This window comes from Marmota marmota, unplaced genomic scaffold, assembly GCF_001458135.2.
Source record: "Marmota marmota marmota unplaced genomic scaffold, marMar, whole genome shotgun sequence".
Classification (NCBI taxonomy): domain Eukaryota; kingdom Metazoa; phylum Chordata; class Mammalia; order Rodentia; family Sciuridae; genus Marmota; species Marmota marmota.
Genome location: NW_025999932.1, coordinates 8,492,816 through 8,515,141, shown reverse-complemented (window position 1 = coordinate 8,515,141; position 22,326 = coordinate 8,492,816). Strand labels below are relative to the sequence as shown.

The following is a 22,326-nucleotide window of genomic DNA, read 5'->3' as shown; positions in this document are numbered from 1 at the left end:
TCGTTCTCCTGCATCCTTAAATTAAAAGGCTTATATGTATTTGTTTCTTGAAACCACATACTGTATTGTTTATCTTTTTCTGGAGTCATGTCAGATTTGAGCTCAGAAATAGCCCTAGAATCTTTCTGCTCCCTACTGGGTAGACCGGCGTCAGAGGTACACGTATGGGATGGCTCCAAGAACTTTCTGAAGTGTAATGAGTTTTTGTGGGGGTTTTGCTTTTTAAAAGAAATATGCTGTTCTAACAGTTCTGTGTCAAAGGAAAGAGAATGGCTTTCTCTACCATCATCTGCTTTTTTACATATTGAAATCGGGTTTAGTTTAAGAATGTGTTTAGGAAGTGCATTTGGCTTGGGGAACATACTCTCATCAGAAAGCCCCAGCAGAAAGCGGAGGTATTTGTATTGTACATCAAGATCAATTTGATGAAGAGATTTTTCTTCAAAAAGTAAGAAAATTCTGTTTTTACGCTTTGGGACTTTGACAGAATGAATACAGTTAGATAAAGGTTTTGTTCTATCCTGGGCAGTGGCCACTGCACAAGATTCTCTTACAACTCTGGGAAGGGCTTTCATTTGTATTTCCAATATTTTCATAGAAAAGTGCATGACAAGTTTGTCTTTACCTTTGACTGAGTACTTCTGGAGAATATGAGGCAGTGGCATCTCACTAGTCAAAATCACTGAAGACATCTCACTTTCTAGGTTATTAATACTGTTTAACTTTGAAATGAGCTCATTGCTGCTGCTTGAAACATTAACCAGCAGTGTCTTCATACAGCTGAGAGGAGGTGAATCTTCTTGGTAATCATGTTTTAAGTTAAGTTCTACACTATCCACCCCTTCTGGAGACATAAGACTCATTTGTTTATGCCGTGGATAGAGCCTCCAACTGTTATTTTCAGGAATAGCCTCTCTGGGACAAAAGTCAAACATTTGTAAGGATTTTTTTGCCACCTCTGGCATCAGACTCAGTTTTATTTCAAGTGCTTTTGACCCCAAATGATTGGTGAGTTTATTTTTATCTTCAGGATTAAAATGTCTTAAAAGGGGTTTGTGCTGCGGTTTGGAACTCACTATTGTTGATGTTGTATCTGGACTCTCTGGAAAAGGGGGTGATATTGAGTCATCAGACTTCCCGGCTTGCAATTTGTCCAGTTTCTCAGAAGAAACTTTGTCTTGGATCATACTTTTTACCTGGAAGTCAAGGGCAGCTTTAATTGCTTCATAAATGAAAAATAAACTTTCTGCACTTGTAGCACTTGAAAATGTTTTGGTCTCGTCACTTGTAACTTGCAGTGATGTGGGCACAGTTCCTGGAACAGCTACTTGCTGCTGGACCTCTTGGGAGGTGGTGTCCCATGCTGGTTCACCCTGATCTCTGTGCTTAGGAAACAAGGAACACCCCCTGGCATCAAGAGGAGTCTCATACTGTGGTTCTTCCTCCTCTAGAGATGGATCATTCACACTTATGGTCCTTCTCATGTGAGTCTCCACAATCTCCTTTGGACCTTTAAACATGGATGGATGCTCTGTGGGTGTCAGAATGCATTCTGGTATCTTTTCTTCTTGCTCAATCATATGTGAATCAAGTTTTTTTATGCTCCTTGGGACATCATGACTTGGAATAATCCTTTTCTCAGTTTGTGGAGTTTTCTGACCTGTTTTTTTACTGACTTCTCTTTTCCTACTTGTTTTACTCTTGAGGCTTGCTTCTGACTTACCACGAGAACACTTCTGCATTTGTTGTTTGTGCACTGCAAAGGGTTGAGACTTCTGGGGAACTGTGTCTTTAAAATTTTGTTCCCTTTTTACAACTGTTGAGGTGTCTCTCTTGACAATTTCACCAGCATTTGGTGATTGCCCCTGAAATTTAGAAAGACAAACTCTCTTTTCCTGTTGTCGGTTTGTCTTAGATTTTACAGTTTCTTCACTTTGTGGCGGACTCTTCATGGAAATACGAAGACGTCTGATAAATATTCCTGGGGCATCTTTATCCCAAGAAACTTCTCTATTTGGTTTGTTAAACTCATATTGCAATTTCATCCTATTGCTTGGAGAACTACGTCTTATGGAACCAAGAATCTGTAAAACTGGGTGATTTGGGACTTTCATAGTTAAGTGTCTGTGGTTTAGTTTTCTTTCCAGATCTGCAATTGTCAACTTGCCTTTCTGGCCTTTGAAGGAAAGAGGAATATAGGCATAAAGTGAATCCAGAGTGTTTCTTTGAAGTGGTTTTTGTGCTTGAATGTTTTCTTTTACCTTAGACAACCCTAGTTCCTCTTTGTGCTTTTGCTTGATGGGGCAGATGTTTTCCTTAGGTGTGATTACCGGAGTCTGGCTCTGAGACTCCTCTGTTCTTGGAGATAAATCATGAAGGCTTGCAGGACGGTTTGAGGCTGATCCTGTGTCCTCCTTCTCCAGACTGACAGAATTATTCTTGTGCATTTCCATTTTGTTCTCTTTCAGCTGTATAGCTCTCTGTGTGTGTACTTTCAATTTCCCTTCTTCCCGATTCACAGTAATGTCACTGGCCATCTCTAACTTCTGTTCCAAATGTACTGTGTTAACTTCACCTTCTTCCACCAGAAGTTCAGATTGAAATTGAAAAGTACAGAGTGACTCTATAACACATTCCTCTTGTTCTGAAACCAGTAATGCCTGACTTTCTTTTCCTGTCATGTCATCACACTCTGTAATATCCACGTGTATTCCTGGTAATATATGTAGGCTGGAGTCTGCTGTAGTTTTTTTGTCTACGTCTATTTCCAACGGTGTCTTGTGCTTTCCATCCTGAAGTGGAGACTGAAGAGAAAACACAGAATTTGGCCTGGTCTCCTGTGTACTCTCAGACAACGGCACTGCTTGCTTTTCCATGATAATGCCTTGTTCTTTATTTTGAGATGTACCTAACTTGGTGCGATTTATTTTTTCAAGTGATTGCTTTGTCTGTGGTGCTAACACTTTGGGAGAAAACATTTTGCTTATTTTATTATTACTTTGTACATCTTTCTCTGGCATATCAAATTCACATGAATCCACATATTCTAGAGATACTTCTGATGAAATTTCCTGTTGGTGGGCATCTCTCTCTGGAAAAGAAATTCCTTTTGAACCTATGTGGGTGCCAAATTTGATATATATTTCCTTGGATGTTTCCCTTGGCAGGGAAGCCGAAACCCTAGGACTTACTTTCTGATTTATGTTACATGTTATTTCAGTTTTCTTCTTCAGATTTCCAATTTTAATTGCATCCATTGAGTGGTAGGAATAAAACGTACCATAAGGTTCTCTGCATCTTTCTGGTTGAGCCTTTTGTCCTGTAAAGTGCAATTCCACTCTTCTCTCATTTTGTGTTGTACCAAATCTTGTGAAATTAACGTTCTCATCTTTTGAAATTAAATCTCTTTTTGATTTAACCTGTGGTGCGTCATTCCTTTGCTGGGCTCCAATCATGAAGTCTGAGGCCCCCTGTTGCTCTGCCTTTTTCTGGGGCACACCCTGTTTCCTTTGCTTCATGGTGTTTTTACTATCATCTTCAACTGATTCTCTGATTGCTCTTTTCTGGGCATCTAATAAATCCTGGAGATTCTGTTGTGAATGAGAGGGTCCTGACATTCTTGCTGAGACTTCCTCTACTTTGTTCCCTGAATCCAGAGAAAGGAGAGGTGCTGATGGTATGGAAAGAAAAGTCCTTGTCAAAACCACACGTGATTCATCTTTTCCTTCATGCACTTTTCTCTCCAGCACCTTCATATTCAGTACAAACTCCTTCATATTAAGGATATGTGAAATGGGTGAAATCCTTGCCTCTTTGCAGTGCACCCCGATCCTCATATCTACTGTTTTCAGTTCATACCTTTTTTCTTTCCATGACATCTGTGGGTCTCTTTGCCTTACATCACCACCTATTGCCTTTGTATGTGCTATTTTCTCTGCATCTGATAGTGCTGAACACATTAGTGGCAACAGAAATGTTTTATTTCCAAGTTCTTCTTTATTTACTTGTGTATCTTTATCCAGTTTAGGGTTGGATGGAGAAGGTTTGAAAGCATAAATTTTTCTCGGGACTATACCTTGTGGTTCACCTGGACCTTCATGTTCTTTTCCTTTGTGTCCTCTGACAATCATATGCAGTTCTGATCTATGGAGTTTACGGGAAGAAGGTGATTTCTTTGACTTCAAAGATATATCTATGCTTCCCTTACCTACTATTTTCCCTCTATCTATCATTTCTTTCTGAAGCATATGTTGCTTTTCACCTTTAACATCTTTCATGGTATCATTACCAACTGACCCTGTAGGTACTGTTTTCCCTGCACTTGATATTTTTGGCAAAGCAGACCTTGGAAGTCTTAGCAGTTCATCATCTATTTCTACTTTGGTATCCAACTTGCGCTGAGGCAGAGTTGGCAATGAAGCTGAAGGTTCCTCTGGACGTTCCTGCACCTTCCTTTCTTGACATTTGGGGAACATGAACTTTATTATTTGTACTCCATCCTCTTCCTCATTCTGTTGGACATGATGTTTTCCTTTTGGTAGACAAATTAAAATATCACCAGTAATTGGCTTTATACATATGCCTCCTTCAGAATTCAATGATTCCTGGAAGTTTACTATGGAAAAAAGGGATCTTGCCCACGCTGGTGTGCTTTCTTCCTTGATCCCAGTATTCACATCAGGCAGAAGTGGAGATTCAGCAGAAGTCTCATTGGGCACTATATCTGCCTCACTTTTAACGTCTAGAACCTTTTCCTCTTGCTTTCTAGATTTCCCTTGAAGGTTACCTAATTGTGTATGTAAAATACATGATTTCTTTGTCTTCAAACAAGTGTCCTTGGGATCCACTATGACATTCATACTCACAACTTTTTCTCCTTCGTTTTCTTTCTGTAGCATATGTTCTTTTAATTCTTCTACCTCATTTGAAAGTTTTCCATCAATTGTTTCTGGATATGCTAGTCTCCCTGTACTTGATTCCTTGAACTGCCTAAGTGAGAGAGATGATTTTATAATTCTGTTTGCCAGACCCACCAGTAGTTTAGTTTTATATTCCTGCATTTTTTCCTTTTGTTCCTTGGTTTTCCATGGCAGTGCTTTATTATTGAGTGAATATGAAAGTGATGATTTCTGTACCATCACATATTTGGGGAGCTTGATGTCTTTTATGTCTATTTTGAATCTATCTTTTTCTTCTTGCTGTGCTATGGACTGTACTGATTCTTTAATGCTGCTCAACATGTAACTATCTAATGACTCGGTACATGATTTTTTATCTGAATCTGATGCATCTTGAGTCGTTAATGGTGGAAAAGAGAACTGTGTTCTTCCAAGGGTTCTTTCCTGTTTTTTCATTCTAGTGTCCTGCTCCAGGTAAGATGGAAAAGGTAAAGAGCTTTTCCTCAGAACCATTCCTGGTTCCCTTTTGCCTTCTTGCTCTCCTTTCCTTTCTTTTTTAATATTCAAAGGTAGTTTCCTTCTATCGTATAGATGTGGATGCGGGGATGCCTCTGTTCTCACACTTTTTATACTACTTTCTGTGCCTTTTATTTTCACTTTGTCCCTTACCTCTCTGCATGGCACACGCCTCTTTGCTCCTAATGTTATATTACGTGAGCTAACACCTTCACGTAAACCAGCATGTCCAATTCTCCCTATATCTAATAATTGAGGAAGCTTTGCTTGTGAAGGAGCAACTCTGTGGTGAGATGGAGATGGTATGGAAGGACATATTTCTGCCTGAACCACATTAGGATCTCTTGTTTTTTCTTGTTTCAGTCCTACTTTTCCTCTAATGCCCCCCTGCGCTTCCTGAGTGTTGCGCAGAGCACTGTGCTCACAGATATTGACCACATGAGAAGATGCTGAGGTCTTTGCCTGGAGAGCTGTGCCACTGGGGCCTATCAAGCCCCTTGTGGCTGAGGGTTGTATTCTGCCTTCCTCCTGTGATAAACACTGTTTTCTTGGCTTTGCATGGCTTTCTTTCTTTGCACAGCTAGAAATGGACTCTGTAAGTCTTATTTGTCCTGAAGGAAATGATACATGCAGCACAGGATGTGGTACATAACTTTTTATTTTTCCTGGTTCATCTTCTTCTTTTATTGTGTCTAATTCAAAGAGAGGTAAAGAAGTGATAAAAGAGTAAGTTTGGTTGAGAAGAACATCTGTATCCTCATTTCCTTCCCGTCTCTGTTTGTTTTGCTGTGTGATGTTCACCTGCAGTTTCTTTATTTTCAATATATCATCAAGGAGTGATTCCTTTGCCTTCCCAGATGTGTCCTTGGGATACATTATGCTTTTCTTTAAAACATTTTCTTTATCCTCTTCTCCATGTGTCATGCATTTTGTTCTTCTTGAATCACTTGAGATGTCTTTCAAAGGTGACACTTTATAATTCAATTTCCCTACAACTGTAGATTCCATGTGGTATGAAGGGGGAAGAAAGGACCTTGATACTTTTTGTTTTTGTTCTATGACTTCTGTCCCTTTGTTTGATTTACAGTGAGGTAAAGGAAGTACCTCATCTAGTTCATGTTTTCTTTCCTGTACACATCCCAATTTTTCATTTACGTTTGTCTGTCTTCTAGTTTTTGGGTCACCATGGCCAGTGATACTGGGTTCATGTGGAAGTGATAATTGATCTGCCTTGAAAGTCACATCCTCAGGGTGTACTCTATGTTTCATATTTACTGTGTTTTTTCTCTCCATCTCTTTCTGGGCCTTGTATTTTTGTATGGGTTTTACATCATGTGATTTCTCCTCCCCAGTTGATTTTGTATGCATCATCTGCCTGCTGTCAGATAATTTTTGGTCCTGTAATGGTGAAATAGCAGATCTTGTTATTTTGTGCGTATCTTCTTTTCCTGCCTTATGATAAATCAGAGGAGGTTCGGAAGGCATATGTACATGGGGAACCATTTCCTGCTCACTTCCACTTTCTTGGTCTATTTTTCCTTGCTTTCTATTGTTTTGATTCACTTCCCCTTGACCTTTGCCTTCTTGATCCCATTTGTCCTGGGCTTTACCTGCTGCAACTGCTTTCCCCTGTTCTTGACGACCTTTGTGGACTTTCCCTTGTCTTTTGCCTTCTGGATCTGTTTTCCCTTGCTCTTTAGAATCTGGTGGTAGGTCTTGTGAAAGTGCTCCATTTCCTTCCAAACCTTTGGCTTTTGGATACATTGTGCCTTTCTCAGCTAATTTCTTTACATCATCCTTTTCTGTCTGTGGCATAAATTCTTTTAATTTTTGTGTACCACTTGTGATATCACCCTCAATGGACTCTTTGCTTGGTTTTCTCACTGCATCTGATGATTTCTGGTAGGATAGTTCTGGAAGAAAGTATCTTCTCACCTCAGTTCCATGGTTTGTTTTTCTTCTCCTCATATCCAATTTTAAATGAGGTGGTGGTATGTATGTATCAGTACTGGTCAAAATCTCATTTGATTCATCTTTAACTTTTGGCAGATTTTTATCTTGCTCTTTGATGTCTAACTGAATTTCCTGTGAAATTGCCAATGATTTTCTTTCTTTCAAAAGCATTACTTTTTCCATTTTTACACTTTCCTCTTCTTTCTGCATTGTAACTACTACAGCATTTTTTACACTGTTGGGGGTAGGATATATATTTTGCATGTATTTTGCTCTTTTTATACTGCTTAAGACATCATCAATTGGCTCCTTAGATAGTTCCGTTCCATCTGACAATTCCTGGAGTGTCAATAATGGAAGACAGAACCTTGCGATTCCTTGCATGTATAGATCTTTTATTGTAGGATCCCATTCTGGGTGAGGTGGAGGAATGGAATCCCAGAGTTCATTCTGAATTATGTCTTGATTTTGTTTATCCTCCTGCATAATTTTCTTTGTTTTTTTGTTGGACCACTGTAATTCCTTCCTATTCACTAAGTGTTTAAAAGGTGAATTCTTTCCCTTCAGAATGATATATATGAGGCCAATTATATCTTTCAGATCTACTATATTTCCTCTACCTCTCCTTTTCTTCTGTAGCAAACATTTTGATTCCATTATGTTATTGAAGGGATATCGAGTCATTGACTCCAAATATGATATTCTTCTGATATTTAACGATGCCTGGGGCTTTAGTGGTGGAAGGCAGCCCTTTGGTATTCTTGATTTATCTTTTCTTACTTTTATCCTAGGATTCAAATTAGAATGTGACAGAGATGGTAAAGAAGCATAGGAGAGTCTTAGATCCACATCCAATTTACCTTTATCTTCTTGTACCCTGCTTTCTGGTTTTATAATTTTCAACAGTGACAAGTCCTTTCTGTTGAGCATATGTGACAGTGATTTCTCTGACTTCATTGTGAAGTATGGGTTCATTTTTTCTTCCATTTCCAGAGCTTTCACTCTATCCTTCTCTTCCTGTGATATATGTTGTTTCCTTCTTTTTACATTTGAAGGAGTCCCATCGATTTTTTCTTTATCCAATTTGAAGTGAGGTAAAGAAAGCATGGGCTGATATGTTTTTTTCACATCCAAATCTGGATCACCCTTTCTGGGTCTTGTACTTACTGTTTTCTCTTTTACATTCCACTGCCCTTCTACTCTGTTGCTTGGGGTATCAGAGTGAGTGACACTGGAGAGATTCTTCAACTCTAGAGCTTTTCTTTTGGGGCATATTATGTCTTTCTTAACACCTTGTTTTAGGCTATCCTTCTGTCTTTGACTTTCACGCAAAACAGACATACATATAGACAGAGAATGTAATAGTATTCTAGGTAGATGCACCTTTCCTGGAATTCCCCTATGTGATTTTACCTTCATTCCAACTCTTAGTTTGGATGAACTTCCATTTGATATTGTCTCTGTTACTGGTGCCCCATATGATGATTGCTTTTTTTCTGAAAATAAACCAGTCATGTGTTTCTTAGCTTCTGTGCTTTGTTCTATAGGCATTTTGTCTTGTTTTCTCATGTCCCTTGGAGTAACTGGAGACACACTCTGTTCTAGTCCACACTTATATGCAGTGCTTGGTTGATCTGTAGAAAACAGATTTTGTCCTTCTACCCTGCTTAATGCACTACCCACTTCTGTTAATACCTCTCTTGTTAGAGGAATTGAATGTGGCCAGAGACAGGGATACTTTTGAGGGTAAAACATTCGCTCCTTCAAGTTCTCATAGGAAATTGATAGGTCCTGCTGTTTTGGTGCTTCTTTACTTTTTTGAGTATATCCATTTGTAACATCCATTTGCTTTAATGTTTTCCTCATCTGTGAAGCTGAAGAGTCACAATGCATGATATTTACAGCATCTAGCATTGGACTATCATTTTCAGATGTGGACTGTGGAAGAGCCTTATACATACTTTTTTTCTTTTGCTGTTTTCTTTCTGTAGTCAAAGTGTGATAGCATGGATTATCTCTTGCATTTAATGTTCTCTTTACCTGCAAATTAAACTGATATGTACCCATCAGAGGATGAGTAACAGATGTTGGAAAAACCGTGCATATACTCTCTTGTAGATGTTCTTCTGTTCCTGTAATAGGCAGATTAATTCCTTCTGTACATGGAGGTTGATCTTCCAGAACACTCACTTCATCTGATGATTTTTTCAAGACTTCTGACTTTAGTATTGGTTTTGCTGAGGTTTGTTTCTTTGCATTTTCAATATGAAGATGATGTAATGTGTGAGAGAAAATAGATTCTAAAATCTTGTCTTTGTGCTGGTTATAAGTAGTCAGTTGCCTTGCCCTCAATTTTTTTGAAAAGTCCACTTTCTGTCTATTTAATTTTAATAGATTATCAGTTAATTCTGTTTGTTCTTTTCCCCGTTGATTTACACTGAAACTTCGAGAGAGCCTACCATTTTCTTTCCTTGTATTTACTGCCTCTTTTAAACGAAGAGGGTCCTTACTGGGGCAAGATGCAGAATCCATACTTTCAGGTGTATGACTTGGTTTCACATGTCTTCTCTGCTCTGCACAAATTTTGAGTGGATCCTTTAGCTTTGAATAAAGAAATTTCTGTCCTTTGGAATCTATTAAGATATCTGTTTCCTTTAATTCTTTTCTTCCCAATAGATGTGAAATATTTTTTCTGTTAACATGCATATCTTCCTTAGCTACCTGTCCTGTGTTTTCTAAATGAAGAGGTTCTCTAATGGGATAGGAAACAGATTCCATGTCTACCAGGAAAGTACTTTCTTGTTTCCGTGATTCTGGCTTTTTATAAGTAAATATATTCTGTCCTTCTGAACTTAATGAAATATCTGTTTTCTTTGCTCTTTCTTTCCTGGGTGGAACTGAAACTGAATGTTCAGCAACATCTGCAATTCTTTGTTTCTCTCCTTGTGCAGTGAAGAAATCAAGTTCTGTATCTGTTCTTGGTTTTCTGAGCCTACCACCACTAATTTCTCTCTTCTGTGAAAATATAACAGGGTGTATTTCTTTTTCCAAATCAACTTTTAATTTGTCATGGTCAAGTCCAATGTAATCAGTTTCATCTTTCTGTGAAATGGGCTCAAGACACACCTTTCTTTCCAAATATTCTAATTTGACATGAGGATGCCTTTTCATTTGTTCTGACCTAATTGGTAATTGTTGTAGGTATTGCTGGGGCATGTCTACTAAAGTGCATTGGTGGGTTTGTTCTTTTCTAATATTCTCTTCTGGTTTTTCAATGATGCCGGCCATGTCAACACATTCTGACAATGATATCTGCCTGTCGCTTAGTGGTTTCTCTGGCATTAGCTGTAAAAAAATGTTTACCCCCTTCTTCAACTTGTCTTTCTTCATTTTTATTTCTATAGGCTTTTTATTGGAAGACACAGGGGATCGAGAGTCAAAATCAGCTTTCAGAACTGGGTTTGTTGCAGCTTTACTCAACTGAAATGCTTTCTCCTGCTGAATGTTTCCTCCCTGCTCCTCCTTATTGTTTCTTGAACCACATCCAAGCATCCAGGAAACTCGTGTTTTCTTTGCCTTCAGTCGTACCTGTTTGGTATGTCTAGCATTTTTCACATATGCTGTTTCCACCGTACAATTGTGTCTTACAATTTTAGGATACATGGGTATGAAGGCATAAGGAGAACTTGAGATATTTCCTGAGATAACAGGCTCTTGCTGTCTCTCTTGCAGGGCAAAGGTTTCAGGATTTGTAATTGTTTCACTGTTTGCAGTCTGGAGTTCTTTCTTCTGGATTTCAATTTGAAGAGGATTTATATTAGAGAAAGAAACCGACTCTGGACTAAGCAACTCCACAGGTTTTATCTCTTCTTCTTGATCTATTAAATAAATTTCTATTTTTTGAGGAGTGATCTTCTTGGGGCACACTGTATTGATTGAAGGTGCTTCTGAGCTGAAAGGATCACGCTCTCTCAATTGATCTGCTCCAAATTCGACTGGCTGGATATCCTGCGGAGCTGCTCTAGACAAAATCTGTTGTTCATATTCCTCTTTTTCCCTAAATTTTTCTTTGGGCTCTTGCTGTTTCTCTTGCAGGGCAAATGTCTTGAGATTTGTTACCGTTTCACCATTTGCAGTCTTGGATTTTTTCTTCTGGTTTCCAATTTGAAGAGGATTTACATTAGAGAAAGAAACCAACTCTGGACTAAGCAACTCCACAGGTTTTCTCTCTGCTTCTTGATCTATTAAATAAATTTCTGTTTTCTGAGAAGTGGTCATCTTGGGGCACACTCTATTGACTGAAGGTGCTTCTGAGCTGAAAGGATCAGGCTCTCTCAATTGATCTGCTCCAAACTCAACTGGCTGGATATCCTGTGGAGCTGATCTAGACAAAATCTGTTGTCCATACTCCTCTTTCTCCCTAACTTCTGCTTTATTAGGAGCATTTCCCCTCGAAGATTTTTCACATGTATCCCTGGCATATGTAGCACCGTGTAGCATTGGCATAGAGGCATATACAGATTTTACTTCAGTACTTGGTACAGCCTTTTGTCTCTCTACTTTTATCTTTTGGGTTTCAAAATTCCACTTCGGTTTCTCAGTAATGCTTAGAGCAGCATGACCTGCATGATTAAGTGGTTGTGAAACTGCCAATTGCTTTACCTTTGATATTATGCCTTTTGGACTTGTGATAACTATGTTTAGATTGTCAGTCTGTCTTTCAATTCCTTCTGACACAGTTAAATGCCTGCCAACAGAATCTATGGTTCCAGCCAAATGGTATGGAGCTTTTTCTTTTAAAACAGATTGGTCAATTCCCTTTTGATCATATTGACTAAATACAGCATCATCTTTTGGTTCACTTAAATCTGCAAAAATATGTGGTTTCTCCATCTTGGAGTGTCCAACTCCGAAACTTGCTTGCACATTTTCTATGTTTTCTACTTTGACATTTTTTCCTGGATCCCCTTCATACACCTGTTTTTTGGGGAAAAATGATTTTCCTAGAAGAATGACTTCTGATTTGCCAGGATCGGGTACTTTTATGGGATGTGCATTTATTGTTAAGCTTTTTATGTAGAATAAGTCAGTTTTTATTGGAGGTTCTCTTTTCTCTTTCCCACATTCTCCATCATGTAATTCTGTTTCCCTTAAAAAGCTGGAGACACTGCTCTGGTCAATGGAATTGGAATGTGACAGGCCTCCGGCTGGCGACTGCTGTGTTAGCTGTGTGTGACTAAACCTTGGTACTGCCACGTCTGCCTCCATTTCTAACTTACATTGCTTTCTAATGTCAGAGGTATTTGGTGCAAAGCAACGGGTATTTGGAAATGTGCCAGTCATGCTTCTACCTTGCCACATTGTTTTCATGCTGGTTCTTAAACTAGATTTAAATTTCTTGCTATGTTTTGTGCCAAAGTGTCTAATGCTTTTAAGTATCTGTGAAACTGGTGGCTTCTCTTCCTCTGTAGCCAAACACCTGGGATTCAATATAGTTTCATTTTCTGACAATTGTACTGTGCTTGCCTGGCTTTTAGAGTCAAAGAAACCAGGCATGAAAAAATCAGAAGGCCCCAACAAAGTTTTGGTTACATTTTCTTCTAACTCTGCCTTTTCCTCTGGAATATGACCTACCACAGTTTTTTGAAATGTTCTGTTGGACTGGATGCCCCTCACAGTTGTATCCAATGAGAGCTTATCAATCATTAATTTGAGGGGAAGACTCTTAGCATCTTCAGAGGCCTCAAGTAATACTTCTCTGACACTAGCATACCACTGCACCTCTCTCAGCTTGTGCTTTATGTTGTACTTTTTGTTTCTATGGCCTCCCATGGGATACCTTGAGATATTAAGCAGTTTTGAAATTGGTGGTTGTTTTGCCTTCAAAGTTATATGCTTAGGACTCAGTATACTTTTTTTGCTTACAAAATCTAATGTGTAGGTCTCACTTTTAGATTCATAAGATACAAAGCTGGAGAAATCTAAAGGTTTTAAAGATGTTCTTAATAAGTCTTTGTGATTGTATGCCTTTTCCCCAGAAACTGGATAATTGTATTTCTGTCTAGCATTTCCATCCCAGGGCAAATCAGACACTGTTGAAATGATCTCTAATTCCTCTGCATTTGGAGATGATGTCTTTAGACCTGCCATAATTTTTACTTCTTCCTGCATATGAGGACATCTTTGCATTGTTTCAACTTGAAAATTTATCGTGTGTCCAGAAATAGGCTCCAAAATAGTTTCTTGAAACTGGTGGCTTCCCTTAAACACATCTTCTTCTTGAAGGTGTGTTTCCTGTGCTATATAGGACAAATTCTGAGTCCTTCTGCCTTCTGACCTCTTCAGATCAGACTCTGATTTGTGAGAATCAAGGGCTTCCGTTTGATATACACTGAAGCTCAAGTGCTGGCTGCAGTGTGGACCAGACCCCGATGGCACGTCTGAGATATCCTCCTGTGTCTCTGCGTGTAGCACATTCATTTTCACTGCATCACTAGGTCTGTTTTGCAAACCAGTCAAACTGTTTTTTTGTGTGTCTTCATGTGGCAACTTCTCTAACTCTGGATGGGTTTGATGGTATACTTTTACTCTTGGTTCATCCATCTCAGTTTTTGAAGACCTATGTACTTCACTGTCTACTTTGGTACCAGTTGAGACAGGTAAAGGAAACAAAAATGTGTGAGCTCTACTTTCATTTTGTTGGTTGTCTTTTAGCAAAGATTTTACATTGCATTCCTCTTTCCCCCTATGGTACAGATTGCCATGCTTGATGACATTCATCATTTGTGAACAAACAGGCTTCTTTGCCTTCATAGCTACACGTTTGGGACTCATGAGAGCTTGACTTTCTGGAAATTTCAATACATCTCTCTGCCTTCTGGCATCAGATAAAGAAGACACCATTCCCAATGTTAGGAAATCTCTTTGCACCTCATCATCTTTCTTAGCAATATGACTACCCAGTTTCTTTAAAGAAGTTGTATCCCATGGATTGCCAAACACTAAGTTCCCTGAGTTGACAGGTAGGATATTTTGATCAACTGTGTATTTTATAACTTTTGGTGCACTTACATTTTTCTCTCTTTCCTCACATTGTGGGGAAGCTGCACTGTGAACCTCTAGCATCCTTATAGGATCCCCATTAGATATTGTATTATATTCTATTTCATCAATTAAAAGTTCATCAAATATTGCCCTCTCTGATTTTGGACATGGAAACTTTTCACCTATTTGATGTAGTACGTTTTTTTGAAGTGGAATGTTCTGTAAATTTTTAATTCGAAATGAAGTCACTAGAGGAGAACAAAAAACCTCCAGAGTATTTTCTGAAACTGTTTTTTGCTGTATATCTTGCTCTGGAATAAGCAGACTTTGGCCTTTTCTATTTTCTGCACTCTTCAGGAATTGTGGACTTGCTTCAAGTAAAACTTCTTTGCCCTTTCTTTCTTCTTCATTTTGCCATCTTGTTTCTAATGTGTTGCTTGACACAGTCCATTTATTAGAGGGATCTATATATAATCTTTTCACTTCATCTTGCTTTAACTGTGTAACGTTGCTTGTTTTTTTTAATGGGCTTCTTGTTGATTCAGCTTTTTTATGCATTTTGATGCCAGGTGAAACAAGTGTGGGAAAAAAGGTATTCATAAATTTATTTGATATATCTTGACATGTTTCTTTGGTCATGTTTTTCAAGATGAGTTTCCTTTTCTTTCTACAACTAAGGGCACAATATCTAGTGATATTACTTCTCTCAAAAACTAATGGCATCTGTGTTTTCCCAGTTATGGATTTAGCAATTTGTACTGCATTTCTTTGCCCTTTAAATTCAAACGAAGTAGGCATGGAAAAATCAAGAGGCTCTAGAGTTCTATCTTGTAAGTCCTTTTGCAAACATACCTTTCCCTCTGCAGTAAGACTAGCAAATTCCTTCCCAGTGCCTCTTTCAAATGGGATATGACTATTTGTTGTATCAATTAAAAGTTCACTAACTGATTTTTCTGCCATTGGAGATGAAATCTTTCCACTCCATATATCTTTTAAGTCTTTTTGTGATTTTGTTCTTTTTGGTAGCTTCTCAAATGAAAATGTATTTGCAATAGAATTTAATCTACTTTGTTCGGCAACTATTTGATGCTGCAGCTCTAGAGGTGTAGAAAAGACGTCTGGGATTTTGTTGCTTGCTGAAGTCTTCAGTTCTAGATCTGATTTAAAGTTAGTTGCCTTTATTCCATGAGCACTGAAGCTGAAGTGCTGGGACACCCGCAGGGCTGTCTCTCCACCTTGATCTATTATATCTTTAGTGCCATTAGGGCTCGTGTCCTCGTCACCCAGATGTGCATGTGGGTCTGTCTTGTTGTGTGCTGACTGCTCTTGCTGTTGTAACCCATTGCTACTCTGTGTATTCCCCAGCCTCTTGGTCTCTTCCACTCTGTCACATACTTTTGTGTCAAGCAGCACAGGCATGAGAAAGCCAGTGGCATTTAGGAATATATCTGCCACAGGTTTACCTTGTTTAGTTGTTGTTTCAGAGTTGAATTGCCTTCTTTGGCATGGTGTGTGACGTCCTGTGATATTAAATGTCTGGGAGAATGGTGTCTTCTTTGCCTTCAAAGTGATGCATTTTGGTCTCATCTTATGTCTCCTTTTCATTAGCATTAAGTTGTTTCTCTCTCTTTTAGATACAGGTAAAGCAAGTGTGGAGGAATCCAAACACTCCAAAATCATTGCTGGCATTTCCTGTGCTGATATTTTCTTTTTCTCTACTATTGGATCTTCCAGTATGACCATATGAAACCCAGAAGATATGATGCTGCTACAGCATGATAAAAATTCAACAATCTGTGTCATTAGGGTCTTTGGAGATAAAAAATTTTTTCGACAACCACTCTGTGGAATATTAAATATCTTCGAAACTGGTATTTTTTTTGCCTTCATAATTATCCATGTAGGACTCATTTTTCTTTTTATGACTCTAGATGTAAATGTCTTTCTCTGCCTTTTGGATTCAGGTAGATCAATTGTGGAGAGTCTGGAAGATTCCAGTACAGCTGCTGCCTGTAGATCATCTTTAAACCCTGCTTTTTCCTCTTTACCTTGGCTGTGTGGTTCCCTCACATGCTTCCCGTCAATTGGGATGCCATATTTTTCTGTGCCAATTATATCTTCACCAACTGATGATTCCTCTGAGTTTAGAAAAGGAATCTTTAAACTTGTATATATCATGCCATTTTGAGTCTGGAGGTCTTTCTTCAAGTTCTGTCCTTGCCCTGGATCTGTGGATTGAATCTGCTGTGGGACATCTTGTTCTGTAACAATCAGAATTTTCCTGCTTCCTTGGTTTTTTGACTTACAATGGTCATGATCCTTCCTCTGGCCTGAATAGAATACAAAATGTTGACTGTATTGTGGAATTACTTTTAATAATGCTTCCTGTTTACGTTTTTCTTTCTCTTGATCTTGAAGCTTGGTTTCTTTGATGTCATCTGAATTAACATTCGTTTGCTTTACTTTTGTAGAACTGAGTTGTTTTTCTCTTGTGCGTTTTCTTCTTTCTATTTTGTTGTACATATTAATATCAGATGTAATAGTTGCTGAAGAGTACATTTTATCTGCTACTTCTTTATTTTGATACATGTCTTTCATTTTAGTTAAGTTCCCTACTGATTTTTTCCTACAGTTTGGACTAGTACAACCCTTGATATTGAGCATGTCTGAAACTGGTAATTTCTTTGCCTTCCTAGTTCCATATTTGAGATTCACTTTAGTTTTCATGTCTGAAAATTGTTTGAAGTTTCTCTTCCTTTCAGATGTAGATAAAGCTGGTGTGCAGAAAAGAACGGCCACTGTTCCTTTATTTTCGTTACTATCAGCCTGTTCCTTGTGACAGCTTACATCAGATGGGGCTCCACCTTTTTTTGCAGAAACAACCTTTGCATCCCTAGATTTTGGAGGTGAAAACCTAACCCAAGTCTCCAGCTTTTCAGATTGAAATTGATCTAGCATGGGGCATGAAACAGAACGCCAGATAGTTGATGCAGGATTTGTCTGTGGTTGTGCCTGTGTATTTGTACTTCCTGGTTGATACAATTTCTCACCAAATTCAACAAGGCCATGATCTCTCTTCTGATGTGTGCTGAATATGAAGCCATGACTACTCTCTGGAAGCTGTAAAGCTTTAGGTTCCCCTTCCCTCTCCTTTCCACATTTCAATCTGTTAGAGAAACTACTCATATAAGTAGAATCTAGGCAATATACTTTTCTTCCACTTAGTGATTTCTCTTGCATTAACTGCATATAACCAAATCTTGCTATTCTTCGCACATTTATTCTCCCCACAGTTAAACTTCTCCTCATTTTGATGTTGGGCAAAATGGTCACCTTGGAGAGAATGATGTCCCACAATGTATCTGCTGCATTTTCTCTTTGCTGTGGGCCTTTCATCTTCATTTTAATATTGTTCTGCAGTTCCTTGCTATATCTGCCATTAAGCGTATTTAAGATTGATGGCTTTATTTCCCTCATAGTTCTAAGTCTGCGACTCTCTGGTCTTTGCCTCCTTGCTAATCTTAATGTCTTTTTCTGCCTTTTAAATTTAGAAACATAGGGTAATATAACAGAATCAGAAGACTGCAGGATTGTCACTTGCACATCCATTGGCACCTCTGAATTTTTTTGCATAAAATATGAATCTAGTTCCCTGTTAGGGTTTCCACCAGATGGCAAGCCACAGTTTATCACTGTGTTAAATTCATCACATGATGAGTTTCCCGCTTGGAGAGGTGGAATCTTAGGACCCATAGGGACTTCTATGTCATTTTGCATTTGGTTGGGTTTCCATAATTCAGCTTCTGTGGGATCCTTTTTGAGACTAGCCTCCAAAGTAGTTTGTGGGAAAACTGCTTGGTGCTGCACGCCTTGCCCAATAATAGGTAGCTCCTGTGTTAAGCAGATCAGTGATAAGTTTGGTTCATCAAGGTGGGTTTTCTTTATTTGACATGCATCAGACCACAGGTGTTGGCTCTCCTGTGGAGCTACTTCTAGGGAAGCTTTTTGTTCCTCCTCTTCTTGGAAAACCTCTCTCTCATGGACTACACTACTCTTAGCAAAGACATCAATATACTTTTTACTTGCCAGATCTCCTTGCTTCATCTGAGCTTGAGAGTACTCTCCTGGCAATGTTTCATATATGGGAGAGTAGAGGGCGTTTAGACATTCGGGTACCAAGTCTTTAATTGGGTTTATCTTTTTAACCTTGTTTTTAAAGTCCAATTTCTCTCTATGGCTTGTGATACTGGAAATTTGTGAGACTAATGGCTTCATTTTCATGCATTTGAATTTCACTGTATTTGTCACGTTTGCAAATCTTACTCTGTTTTTCTTCCCTTTAGAGTCAGACCGCACAGGCATGCAGCAACTAAAAGTTTCTGGGGAAGTTTCTTGTAAATCTTTTGGTAATTCTGCTTTTTCTCCTGCAAAATGGTGATCCATTTCCCTTGTATCACTCCTAATACTTGGAACATTATTTTCTTTTGTTTGATCAAAAGGGTCTCCCCTTAGTGATTTTTCTGATATTGGAGGAGATATCTCCAAGCCTGCTGTGCACTGGAAGTCAGTCTGTGTTGCTAGGCTTCTCTTCAAATTTTCAGTGTGAGGTGGAGCCATTCTAAGGGACTCAACAGACTCCTTCATGGCTTCAGTAAATGGGACTGGTTGATGCATTTTTTTCTCTGCTTTACTCTCCTCCATTGTATGTGCATAAGGGACTGCTTTTGGTAGATGGTCTCTGACCTCATTCACTTCATCTTGCAAGTTAGCTTTTAGTGTGTTTTGAGATTCATTTTCCTTATTAACATGGGATCTCTCTTGTATGAGACTGATATGAGTGATTTTCTCTGCATTTAATCTGCTATCCATTCTAGCATTAGGCAAAATAGACAAGTGAGGGTAGACATCCAGAAGTGCGTCTGCCAAAATTTTGTCTTGCAGCATCTTCTTAACTTTAAAACCCTCTCCCATTTTTTTCCTATGGCTTGGAGCATCATGTCTCTTGGTACTAAGCATTAATGAATTTGCTAACTTCTTTACTTTCATAATTGCATGCCTGGCACTGAGTATATTTTTTGTTCTTGACAGTACTTTTCTGATTTGAGAAGACCTCATAGCAACTGCAGGTAAATCTCTTTTTAAGTGTTCCTTCTCCTCTGTAATATGACCATGCAATGTCTTTCTGGGGTTTCCACCAAAGGGGACCCAACATGCCATTGTTTCAATTAAATATTCACCAGTTGGCAAATTCTCTGGAATGATAAGATTCATATGATCCATAGCACTTTCTTTGCCTGCAGATCTGTCTGTGTTTTGCTTCAGTTTCTCAACTTGAAATGAATCCATCATGGGGCATGGATTCGTCTCCAGAATAGTTTGATTAGAAAGAGTTTGTGATGGTATTTCTTGCTCTTTATTTTGATATTTTCTATTTCCTGAACAGATTTGTTCCATTTCAAATTTGACATATTTGGGCTTTTGCTTCAGCTGTAGGCTGAACCTGAAGTCTGGGGTCACCTGAGGAACTACTGCTTGTTCCTCTTCTTCCCCTTGTTCACTATCATATTGTTCTGGCTTTTTAGAAGCAGAGCTTCGAATATATTTTGCCTTCTTTGTTCTCTTTGCATCTGGCAATTTTTCTTGCTTTGATGCTGAATGACTTCCCTTTATTATTATTGTTGATGTATCTGTCTTGGCTTTTAATCTGCCGTGCATTTCCACATTGGTTGGTTCAGGAATGGTAGTGTAAGTGGCATTATCAAATGCATCAGATGTCCTTTCATCTTGATGCATATTTCTTATAAAGCTGCCAGTGTTGCACTCCAATTCCTCACTTTCACTCAGGTTACCATTTTCCGAAATATTAAGTCTTAATGGTTTCTTTTGCTTCAGATTGACACTTTTTGTACTCACTGGACTTTTTATGCCTTCTGAGTCTTCACTACTTATATACCTTTTGGTTCCGAGGGAAATGAGTAAATTGACATCTGACATTTCTAGAACAACTTCCAGAAAATCTTTTTGTTGCTGTGTATTTTCCTGTGGAAAACACCTCTGCATATTTAGTGTAGTAGCTGCAAACTCCTCTCCATTTGAAAGTGGTAGATGGGACTCCTCCTTACTTGGTAGATCATCCTGTACTTTCATGCCTCCGTTTGATTTCATCTTAGGAGATGAAACAAGTTTCTGCACAGGTTCCCCTGTTGTTTCTTCTGAAGGCATATCATGGTTTGGAATGTGTGGGTCAAGTGTTTGCTTAAGGTCTTTAGGAGACTCTGTACTCTTCTGGTTTGCTTCTAATAATGTGCAAGATGCCTTTACTTCTTCAGTGTTGACTGTGAAAGATTGTTCTAGCTCAGGTAACATTTTGGGTGAAATGTTTTTTAGTCCTATATTTTCTTTGTCATACAGTTTTACATTTTTAATGATACCTGGGTTTTCTCTCTTAATAGAATCTGCGTACTTGATTTTCTTTTTATCTGGTGACTTATTTTGTTCTTGCAGAAAATATCCACATTTTTGTAAGCATGGCATGCCTGTCACTAGTTTTTTTTGGCAATATTTGTTAATGTGAGGAGTACTAAGCCTGGAGATAGAAATAAGATGCGAAGTTACATCTGATACATCTTTTCTTTGCTGTAATTCTTTCTTGACAGTGTTACTCTCACATTCTAACTCATTCCTGTTTTTTGAAGTGTGACATATTATGAGTTTTGATTCGTGCGAAGGAGTTTTCTTTGCTTTTAGAGATGGAACTTTAAGACTGAGTTTGCTTTTACGATTTGGTGCTTTTCTTCTGTTTTTCTGCCCTTCAACAGTAGGTGGAAGGAGCATTGGGCTACATATAGAATACTGGTTTATTTCTAATAAAGCAACTTGTTGCTGGTCTTTTGGCTTTGCCATCTGTAGTTGTGACATATCTTCAGCAATTGACTGTGGACTAAAAGTTAAAACTAGAAATTCAGCATTCTTACAAACACTTTCTTGCACGTTGATTGAATTTTTAATCTTGTTGGAATCTTCAAACCAAACAGAATATTGGGCGTCATCTAAGTATTCGTCAAATTCTAGGCCCTTGATTGAATCTTGTGCCTCAACACAATATGGAGCTTCGGTATAATATAGGCTCCTATCTGTATCTTGGGCCTGGAAGAAGTCTTGTGTGCTGCTGTAAAATGGTTTCTTCATCAAATCTTGAGCCTGAGCAAAATAGCTAGCCCTGATATCAGACTGGCTGTTGACTGATTCTTGGTTGGGAACAAATTGTTGGGCTTGATTAATAAATTGTGTCTCATAAAACTCTTGATTCTGCATAGCATTTTGTTCTGGAAAAAAATCTTGTGCTTGGGTAGAAATAACAATCTCAACAGAATGTTGATCCTGAATCAATGACTCTTGAGGTTGGGAATACAGATAATTACTTATAATTTCTAATGCTCTCTGTTTTAAAGGAATTTGATTTCTCACATTTTCTTCCAAAAGTTTAACTTGGTCTCTAGAAAGAAATAAAAGGGCAGGAGGGCATGGTGCCGTATTGAGATCTTCATTTTCTACAGTGAATATACAAGTTTTTGAAAGCCTATAATCAGAAGAAAACCTTGCGTTTTTATTTTTGTTGGTTTTCATTACTGAAAACAATTTCTTTGAGGAAAATTGTACTGCTTCATATTCATTTTCTGGATGCTCTCTATCACTAAGAAAAATTTCCTTTACTTTTGAACAAAAGAATGACAAAGATGAGCTGGTCCCAACTGAAGATGGCATGTGACTTTCACAAAAGTGACTTACTTGATATTTACTTTCATTGGTACCTGCCCATATTATTTCCTCCTCTGATAAAATTTTGTCTCCAAAGTTACCTTCATTTTCTTCAGATGTAAGGGTTGAAGTAATTCTTTCTGAAAAGACATCAACT

The 22,326-nt window shown here is 38.3% G+C and overlaps 1 protein-coding gene across 1 annotated transcript in view; it reads right to left on the bottom strand.

The window, feature by feature from the left end:
* The window catches only part of Ccdc168 (coiled-coil domain containing 168), a 39,841-nt gene that overhangs the window by 7,528 nt on the left and 9,987 nt on the right, over positions 1-22,326 (bottom strand). The window contains exon 3 of the mRNA XM_048800996.1: positions 1-22,326. This exon is cut by the window's left edge and continues 7,528 nt beyond it. Coding sequence (XP_048656953.1) covers positions 1-22,326 — 22,326 coding nt within the window.